The 10,423-nt window shown below is 43.8% G+C and overlaps 1 protein-coding gene across 1 annotated transcript; it reads left to right on the plus strand.

Moving 5' to 3' along the window:
- The first annotated feature begins 751 nt into the window (after positions 1-751).
- Positions 752-10,139, plus strand: MINAR1 (membrane integral NOTCH2 associated receptor 1). The gene is made up of 3 exons (XM_058156397.1): positions 752-3,049; positions 4,125-4,379; positions 9,942-10,139. Exons 1-3 carry the CDS (start codon positions 752-754, stop codon positions 10,137-10,139), a joined length of 2,751 nt encoding a protein of 916 aa, XP_058012380.1.
- The last annotated feature ends 284 nt before the right edge of the window (positions 10,140-10,423 follow it).

The following is a 10,423-nucleotide window of genomic DNA, read 5'->3' on the forward strand; positions in this document are numbered from 1 at the left end:
TAGAATAGAATAGAATAGAATAGAATAGAATAGAATAGAATAGAATAGAATTTTTTATCGGCCAAGTGTGATTAGACACACAAGGAATTTGTCTTGGTGCATATGCTCTTAGTGTACATAAAAGAAAAGGTACATCCATCAAGAATCATAAGGCACAACACTTAATGATAGTCATAGGGTACAAATAAGCAATCAAGAAACAATCAATATCAATTTAAATTGTAAGGATACAAGCAACAAAGTTGCAGTCATACAGTCATAAGTGGAAGGAGATGGGTAATGGGAACGATGAAAAGATTAATAGTAGATATAGTAAATAGTTTGACAGTGTTGAGGGAAATATTTGTTCAGCAGAGTGATGGTATTTGGGAAAAAACTGTTCTTGTGTCTAGTTGTTCTGGTGTGCAGTGCTCTGTAGTGTCATTTTGAGGGTAGGAGTTGAAACAGTTTATGTCCAGGATGTGAGGGGTCTGTAAATATTTTCACAGCCCTCTTTTTGACTCGTGCAGTATACAGGTCTTCAATTGAAGGCAGGTTCAGAGCCCCTTTGTGCTAAAAGAGAAACTTTGAACAGCTTGGAAGAGATAGTTTTCCTACAGTACCTGCAATGCCCTCTCTTCGCCTGCCACTAGTAGATCATTGAGATGCAATGGCTCGTGATAACTACGTTTTTCTTTTTTCTTTTGTTTTATAAATCAGTATAGAACCGGAGCAAAACATTCCAAGAGAACCGCAGCACTTCCTACCTACCATGGAGGCCCATCAGGAATCTTCTGTGTTCCTGGTGAACATCTTGGAGGAACTGGACACTAAGCAGAACTCCGTTTCCTATCAGGACCTTTGCAAATCATTATGTGCTCGATTTGACTTGTCCCAGCTGGCCAAGCTGAGGAGCGTGCTTTTCTATACGGCCTGCCTGGATCCCAATTTCCCAGCCACTTTGTTCAAAGACAAAATGAGGTGCAACGTCAACAACCAGCAGTCAAAGAAGATCATGGTTGCAGCTGATATTGTGACGATCTTCAACCTCATACAGATGAATGGGGGCATGGCTAAGGAGAAGCTGCCCACCACCCGGGAGAAAGTGAGAAAAAAAGAGTCGCTGGACTCCTGCCGATCAGACAACGAAGTGTGTAATATGGTGGACTGTGTGGTGAACTGTGAATTGCAAGACGGAGAATTCAGCAGGGGCTATTCCAGCAAGCGGGCCTCCAAATGTAGAAAGGGGGATTGCAAAGACTGCCCTCCATTCGTACCCACTTCGGAAATGAACATTTTGCTGGGGGTGGATAAAGATGTCAAAGGCCGAACAGATTCTCTTGATCGGTTACAAGCTTTGGCAACCTACACCATTGCCAGTTCTCCCCCCTGTGAAATGCAGAGCACTTACTTCCCCATGAACATTGAAACTGACTCCATCTCAGACCAGGAATCTCTGCCTCCCAGTTCGAGCATGAAGGAATCCTTCATTCCAAGCGACGAGCCCTTTTTGATGCAGTCATGCATGCAGAAGCGCAACATCTTCAAGGAAGACTTCCATAACCTCATCACCATTTCGCCCAGCTTGATGTCACCGCCGGGCAAATTGGATGATGAGCTTGGGGAACCGCCGAGCCAAAAGGAAACCTCCAAGCAGACATTCTTCAACCACAGCTTTGAAATACCTTACAGTAACCAGTATTTGAACCCAATTTATTCTCCTGTTCCAGAGAAGAGACGTGCCAAGCATGAAAGCTTAGATGATCTCCAAGCTTCTACGTATTTTGGCCCAACAACTATTCTTGGACCTCAAGAGACCAAACGATGGTTGGGAAAGCCAAGCAAATCAACTCCCTGGCCGGTCAAGAGTTGGAGTTTGAACACAGAGGAAGTACCTGATTTTGAAAGATCTTTTTTCAACAGGAAACAGCCAGAAGAGAAGATGCAATATCAAAGTTCAAAGAGCCAGCCGGCCAATTTTTCTGCTTCTGAGAGGCATCAGCAATATCTCAGCTCTAAAGAACAGCAATCCATGATGCAGCCCAATTATGGGGTCAAATCAAATGGGCATAAATCCAAGGACATCCCCTCCATCTTAGAAGTCGACAAGCACGAGCCCATCAAAAAATTTAAAGACAAAAGTATTAACTGCACTGCCGTTCAGCTTCAAAGCGTTGATAAAACCAGTAGCGTTGGGACACAGACAGATCGGCACGGACTGGAGCACAAAAAATTCAAGGAGATGGCCCACCCGAACCAAAGCAAGTATGGCGAGAGACACTCCTTGAAGCAATCAGATGATGACTCTGAAATCGTCAGCGACGACATTAGTGATATTTTCAGATTTCTGGATGACATGAGCGTCTCAGGGTCTACAGGGGTGATCCAATCTTCTTGTTATAACAGCACTGGCTCCCTTTCTCAGATCCACAAATCTGACTGCGATAGCTCCCCCGAACACCATTTAGCTAAAATTTCCAATGGAAACGCCGGCAGCAACCTAGACAAAGCGTCTCGGTTGGAGATTGGCAGCATAGACGACGAGCTGAAAACCAGCGTCTGCAAACTAGTCCTAAGGATTGGGGAAATCGAAAAGAAACTGGAATCTCTCTCTGGAGTCAGGGATGAAATTTCTCAGGTCCTGGGGAAGCTAAACAAATTGGACCAGAAGATCCAGCAGCCAGAGAATGCGAGTGTCCAGCTTGATCTTAATTCCTTGACCAGTGAGATCCCATCAGAAGACAGCACCTCCCCTAGGATTTTCTCATGTCACAATTCGTCGCATGGGGGCAAACTGGAGAATAACCCAGACTGGTGCTGCTCTGATGCCAGTGGCAGTAACAGCGAGAGCCTTCGTGTCAAAGCCTTGAAAAAGAGCTTGTTCACCAGGCGATCCTCGCGATCTTTAACCGAGGAAAATAGCGCCACCGAATCTAAGATTGCAAGCATTTCCAACTCCCCGAGAGACTGGCGTGCAATCACCTATACCAACCAAGCTGGCATCACAGAGGAAGAGATGAAAGACCGAAGTGGGAATGAAAACAAAGACTGGCACCGGAAATCCAAAGAGGTAAATTCCTTTCCCCCCCCCACTTCCAGTTTCAATCAGTAATATATTCACATTTTTGGATAGAAGTACAGTTGAGATGTTCTCATAAGCTCCTAATAGTAAAACTCCTATGTCTGAAGCAGAGGTGGTATTCAGCAGGTTCTGACCAGTTCTGGAAAACCGGTAGCGGAAATTTTGAGTAGTTCGGAGAACTGGAAAATACCACTTCTGACTGGTCCCACCCCCATCTATTCTCTGCCTCCCAAGTCGCAGCTGATCAAGAGGGAATGGGGATTTTGCAGTAACCTTCCCTAGGAGTGGGGAGCGAATGGAGATTGTACGGTATCCTTCCCCTGCCATGCCCACCAAGCCATGCCCACAGAACCGGTATTAAAAAAATTTGAATCCCACCACTGGTCTGAAGCACTAAAAAGATGAAAGGATTTGTCATTGATATCACCAATGCCCAACTGGGGGCTCCTTTCACATCTCCACAAAGGTGCCCACCAAACTGGCGCCCATTTATCTACTGGTGGTTGCCCACTTTCAAACTGTTGGCTTGGTAGGAGCCGGAGTGTGTGGCGGGAGCTCACTCCACCCCGTAACAGGTCTCGAACGCTTTTCTAGATAATGAGGTTACTCCTATGATGATGATGATGTCTGTTTAATGAAGCAGATATTTAAAACAATGAAAGGTTGGGTATAATGTTTATGTATGTTTGCCAGTCTTGACTCCTGGCAGCTAAACGCTGTAGTTTTCTAGGCAAAATTTTGGAAGTGGTTTGCCATTGTTACCTTCCTAGGGCTGAGAAAGCCTGGCCAGCCAGAGTTTTTGCATAAAGGAGAATTAGATCTCGCAGTCTCCTGTTTGTCCTGATGCCTTAACCTCTACTCCAAACTCTTTGGGTATAAAATGGGCACGTTTATAAAATGTGAAAAAGTGTGAACGCGTATGCAAGATCTCCTTTGCACAGCAAACCCTTAGTGCTAAACCCCTTCAGAACCCGCGTATGTGCATGTTTTCCATTGTTGTCTGATCCGAATCCACTTTGGGCCTTCTGAGGATACCCACCCCAACTTTCACACCTTGTTGCAGGCCGATCGGCAGTACGAAATCCCTCAGCCATATCGCCATTCCAAACCACCCAAAGACGGTTTCCTGATAGAGCAAGTCTTTAGCCCACACCCTTATCCGGCATCACTCAAATCCCATATGAAGACCAACCCTCTTTACACAGACATGCGCTTGACAGAGCTGGCGGAAGTGAAACGAGTCCAGCCTTCGTGGACTGTTGAGGAATACACAAGGAATTCGGGAGAGAAAGGGAAGCTGGCTTCTTTGGACTTACAGGTGAGACGTTTCTTTCTTCTTCCTGAGGATCCGCTTCTGCCTAGGATAGCGGTCCCCAACCTTTTGGGCACCAGGGACCGATTCTATGGAGAAAGGGTTTTTTTTCCCATGGACTGGAGGGGCCGTGATTTCATGTGTTGCCTGTGGATGCGGGTGTCAGGGTTCCGAGTAACGCACCCATTGAAAGGAGAATTCCAAGGCGGGTAGATTCCTCAAAGGGCGAGGGGGTTGTTTGTTTGCATGGACAGGTATTTGGCATGCCGCGCACCAGTGCCGGTTCACAGACCAGGGGTTGGCGTTAGAGTTAGGGTTAGGGCAGAGGTGGGTTTCATCAGGTTCTGACCAGTTCTGGAGAACCGGTAGCGGAAATTTTGAGCAGTTCAGAGAACCGGTAGTAAAAATTCTGACTCATCTATTCTCTGCCTCCCGAGTCCCAGCTGATCGGGAGGAAATGGGGATTTTGCAGTAACCTTCCCCTGGATTGGGGACGGAATGGAGATTTTACAGTATCCTTCCCCTGCCACACCCACCAAGCCATGCCACACCCACCAAGCCACACCCACAGAACCGGTAGTAAAAAAATTTGAAACCCACCACTAATTGCCATGATATCAAGAAACATCACCCAGTGCCACAGGGCTATCCAAACACAGCAATAGTTCTATTCTAATAATAATAATAATAATAACAACAACAACAACAACAACAACAACAACAACAACAACAACAGAGTTGGAAGGGACCTTGGAGGCCTTCTAGTCCAACCCCCCCTGCCCAGGCAGGAAACCCTACACCATCTCAGTCAGATGGTTATCCAACATTTTCTTAAAAATTTCCAGTGTTGGAGCATTCACAACTTTTTTTTTTTTACATTTATATCCCGCCCTTCTCCGAAGACTCAGGGCGGCTTACATTGTGTAAGGCAATAGTCTCATCCTATTTGTAAATTTATATACAAAGTCAACTTATTGCCCCCCCTACAATCTGGGTCCTCATTTTACCTACCTTATAAAGGATGGAAGGCTGAGTCAACCTTGGGCCTGGTGGGACTAGAACCTGCAGTAATTGCAGGCAGCTGTGTTTTAATAACAGGCTTCTTACAGCCTGAGCCACAGCGCGGCCCACATTAATGAGAACCCGCTTCAGAGCTTCACCCTGCTTTAACAAGGAGTCAACAAACAGAAACAGGTTCAGAGGAGGACAAATGGGAAGATTGCTGGAGTGGAAGCGAAGCCTGATGAAGAGAACCAGAAAGAACAGAAAGTGTTTAGCCTTCAGAAGAGGTGATACAGTGTGACTCTTCAAGCATCAAAAGAGGGTCATGCAGAGAGACGTCTATGGCCTCTTCTATCGTCCTAGAAGAATAGTCTTGTTAGGGTTGCTCTGAAAAGGCCATTTCCAACTAGAAAGAATAAAAGCAGATAAAACCATAGAACCAATATTAAACAGAAGTGACAGATTCTCTTTCTTAGCGTGTATTCAAAAGAAGAGTCAGAGGAAGAGTCTTTTTTTTTTGATAGGGGTGGATGCTTCGATTTGGACGTCTCCACTGAGCACAGAATTCGACTGCATAGCCTTGATGGCCCCTTCCAGCTCTGATCTTATGGAAGAACTCTATCTTGCTTATTAAATAGGACACATGTTTATTTCTTGGCTTTTTTTGGGGGGGGGGAGCCATGGTAGTACAGTGGTTAAAATGTAGTATTGCAAGCTAACTCTGCCCACTGCCGGGAGTTCGATCTTGACCGGCTCAAGGTTGACTCAGCCTTCCATCCTTCCGAAGTCAGTAAAATGAGGACCCAGATTTCTTGGGGGGCAATAGGCTGACTCTGTAAACCGCTTAGAGAGGGCTGTAAAAGCATATAAGTCTATGTGCTATTGCTATTCTGGTTTTGCATCTTGTGTGAATTTAGTCTATTGGGTTTAATGCATCCTGCAAACCGGATCAAAGGTTAATTTAATAATTAGGAAGCATGTTGGTCATGAAGTGTGGGAGACGGTGTAACATGGGGGTTAAAGTGTTCTATTGGAATTGGAGATCCATGTTTAGGTTTCAAGAAACTTGGTGGCCCAGTGGTTAGAGTGCCATACTGCAGGCTACTTCTGCTGACTGCCAGTTGCCTACAATTTGGCTGTTCGAATCTCACCAGGCTCAAGGTTGACTCAGCCTTCCATCCTTCCGAGGTCAGTAAAATGAGGACCCAGCTTGTTGGGGGCAATAAGACCAAAGAGGTCTGTAAGGGGCATGCATAAGAGCACCAGCGTGCCTACCGTCCCTGTCCTAATGTTCCCTTTAATTGTATTCATTTTATGTATTCAATTCATGCTTATACTTATATATATTATTTAATATGTATTCGACGAAATAAATAAAAAAAATAAAAATAAATAGGCTGATTCTCTCAACCGTTTAAAGAGGGCTGAAAAGGATTAGGAAGCAGTATGTAAGTCTTAAGGTCTACTGCGATTGTTGTTTTAATAAATTTGTGCCATCCCTATTCGTTTTTTAAAGCCCAAATTTGGTCCATGTTTTGATTTGGGCTCTTGGTGAATAACCCTGAGAAGAGGCTTCGGATGTCAGGATGCAGAGTCTTGATGGGCCCTGGTGATGGTAGAATCAGTACTGGCCCTAATATACTTTTCCCGCAATCAATGTAGCTTTTCTCTTGGATTTGTGGGGATTTAAAATGGCTACTCCTAGCCACCTGGCCTCTGGAGGCTACCTAAGCTTTCATGGACCGACGGTGGGCCTTGCAACCACCTAAAGCTGATGAACTGGATTGCATTTGGTGACCTGCCAGGTGTACACGTTTGCTGTCTTCCTAAATTCCAGAGTGGATTATTTTTTTATTTTTATTTTTTGAAACTGCAGTTATCTTCTTTTTGATCTCCCTATAGACAAGATACTTCTCGCAGCTTCTGTTGCTCAGGTGTCAAGATTCAGAATTAATCAGCCCCTTGGAGCCCCAGCAGACTTGAGCGGTGGAAAGGTTCAGTCACAAGGTGTTGCTCTGATTTGACTCGAGGGCATCTTGTCAGCCGTTTTTAGCAAGGCTGCCGAATTAAAAGCAAAAGTAGCCTTGCAACAGAAGGGAGTGTGAGATTGCAGCTTCAGAAAGAGCCAAGCTGCTCACCTTGGTAAATTGGGGGGGGGGGACAGGAGAGTCGAGGGAATGGTCATGGTAGAGCTACCTACCTCTGCGCTGCCAGAGCCAGCCTGAGTTTTTCTTTTGAATAAATCAGAAAGCTTTCAAATATAATCCTTCTCCTTTCCATCCCGTTAACAGTCATTCTTCCCTCGGGACTGGCCTAAGGTGCTACTATCAATATTACAATAGTATAATAATAGCCTTCAGATCCATGGTGGACCATCCACTCCAGAGGTGGGTTTTAGCAGGTTCTCACCAGTTCTGGAGAACTGGTAGCGGAAATTTTGAGTAGTTTGGAGAACCGGTAAATACCACCTCTGACTGTCCTCTCTCCCATCTATTCTCTGCCTCCCGAGTCCCCCAGTTGATCAGGAGGAAATGGGGATTTTGCAGTATCCTTCCCCTGGAGTGGGGAGGGAATGGAGATTTTACAGTATCCTTCCCCTGCCACGCCCACCAAGCCACGCCCACAAGCCATGACATGCCCACCAAGCCATGACACGCCCACAGAACCGGTAGTAAAACTTTTGAAACCCACCACTGATCCACTCCTTTAGATTTTCCCAGAGTTCTGTCCATTTGGGTTGAAAATTAAACAATACAGGGACGTTATGCCTCTTATAGATGTATCTTAAAAGGAAAAGCAAAGCAACGTTTAATATTTAAAGTGAGAATTGCACTGAATGTTTGCAATTGGGGACAAATACAATAAGATCATGCTGCCTACGGTTGTAAATCAGATTTAATTATAACTGAATTTTATTTTATTAGAAGTCTATGCTGGGAATCTCTGGAAATAGGGGACAATAAGATAGATCTTCATTCCCTCTGATGTTTTGTTTTTTTTTAAATCAGTCTTTTGATTACCCAAACACAACAACTTTGTGCAGAATAAATTATTTTCACTTTTGTAAGGGGTCTTTGAAGTCCTATTTTCTCCCAGGCACTGAGCCAGGATGCTACCTGAACTACATCTGCACTTCCGGAGTTAATTATCTCTGGTGCTCTGTGTTTTTATTGATACCTTATTTTGCAATTTGATACTTTTAACCCTAGTTGGCTAGAATTGCTTGGAAAATGGGTGGCTTTAAAAACTGAATGAATGAATGAATGAATGAATGAATAAATAAATAAATAAATAAATAAATAATCCTATTTCTCTCTCTCGTCCCGTTCTCCCCCCCCCCACATCTCATTGCATTGGGTGAAAATGAATGTTTTTATATTTCTTTCAGTAAAGAGGAATTTTGGAGACTGTGATATCTTTCCACTTATTTAGTGCCAAGGAGACCAAAGTGAAATGGAAAAATCTGGTCTTTTACAAATGCTGTTTATTTAATTCATGTATAGGCTACCTCAACTGCCAAACAATTCTAGATGGATGACATGCAATACATTAATAAGAAAAGAAAAGAAACAATAACATTTTAATAACAAAAGAAAAAGAAAACCAACAAAAACCAGTAAAAAAAGAACACAAGAGAATATTTGTAGCTTAGGGTTGAACTATGGTGTCCTTTGTGCTCTCTGAGTGTGGTTGCTTTTGTGCAGATGTTTCATTATCCAACTAGGTAACATCATCAGCAAACATCCCTGTCAACTTTACACTTACTTGTGTGCTTCACTACCATGAGGTGACAGTCTGTCCTGAACTCTGGGGAGGGGGAGGGGAAAATGCTTGGGGAAAGCGAAAGTAGTAACTGTTGTATCTCCCTGAGATGCTGCTTCAAGGTCACCCGACTGGGAGAAGAATGCAGCTGCACACATACTATGTTTGAGATGACCGTTCTGAAAACGTCTTGCTTGAACCTGGTTGGTCATGGGGGGAATCAGTGACTGGAGGCAGTTAAAGGAGGGAAAAGTTGAACTTAGGGGTTTTGCTGCATGATTCTTAGTTCTGGCTATGCATTCTAATAAAATTATACTTTCTCAATATGGAGCCAAGGATCGTTTCTATTTAGTGACAGCAGTGATAGAATAACAGAATTGGAAGGGACCTTGGAGGTCTTCTAGTCCAACTCTCTGCTCAGGCAAGAAACCCCATACCATTTCAGACAAATGTTGTCCTTAAAAACTTCCAGTGTTGGAGCATTCACGACTTCTGGAGGCAAGTTGTTCCACTGATTAGTTGTTCTAACTGTCAGGAAATGATGATGTTACCTAGTTGGGTAATGAAAAAAGAAACAGAAAGAAAAAGAAACAACCAAGCTCAGAGAGCACCAAGGACCACGCAAACTATATTTTAGCCTAGCATGCTGGATCAGATCTACCCAGATTGTGAAGTTAGCATATTTTGCTCAGCCAGCTAATGATGTATGCAGTGAATGATTTATGGAGAGACGGGAGGAAATCTAACAGATGGAGAAACGGTCTTTTTAATGCTCCTCCCCTTTTTGTTTGTTTTTACTTTCAGACTCAAGAATCTTTGAACCCCAACAATTTAGAATATTGGATGGAGGATATCTATACACCAGGATATGATTCGTTAATAAAGCGTAAGGAGGCCGAATTCCGAAGAGCGAAAGTTTGTAAAATATCTGCTCTAATTGCAGCAGCTGCCTGTACAGTTATTTTGGTCATTGTGGTTCCAATATGTACTATGAAATCGTGAATCCCATGGTGGTCGAATCGACACTTGCCTTGTACAGAACTTTGCTTTGGATACCCCGTTGATGTTTAAGCTACCACCGTATGGCAAAAAACAAAAAATGTTCCCACTAGTTGGGAAGGATACGTCGGACGATCCCAACAAGCAAGCATGCGAAGAATTTTAGGTGTTTTTTATTTTAAAAATGTATTTATTTTAAAGGGGGAAAAAAGTACAACGTCCTTTTAAACCAGCAAACACGCCTAGCAGACTTAAAGGCACCTCAGTTTAAATTTTTACAAGTGGAT

This window comes from Ahaetulla prasina, chromosome 13, assembly GCF_028640845.1.
Source record: "Ahaetulla prasina isolate Xishuangbanna chromosome 13, ASM2864084v1, whole genome shotgun sequence".
In the NCBI taxonomy this organism is placed as follows: Eukaryota; Metazoa; Chordata; class Lepidosauria; order Squamata; family Colubridae; genus Ahaetulla; species Ahaetulla prasina.

Coding starts and splice junctions, on each gene's coding strand:
- MINAR1 (XM_058156397.1), top strand. CDS start 752: ATGGAGGCCCATCAGGAATCTTCTGTGTTCCTGGTGAACATCTTGGAG. Junction 3,050..4,124: donor GGCACCGGAAATCCAAAGAG/GTAAATTCCTTT, acceptor ACCTTGTTGCAG/GCCGATCGGCAGTACGAAAT. Junction 4,380..9,941: donor TGGCTTCTTTGGACTTACAG/GTGAGACGTTTC, acceptor TTTTACTTTCAG/ACTCAAGAATCTTTGAACCC.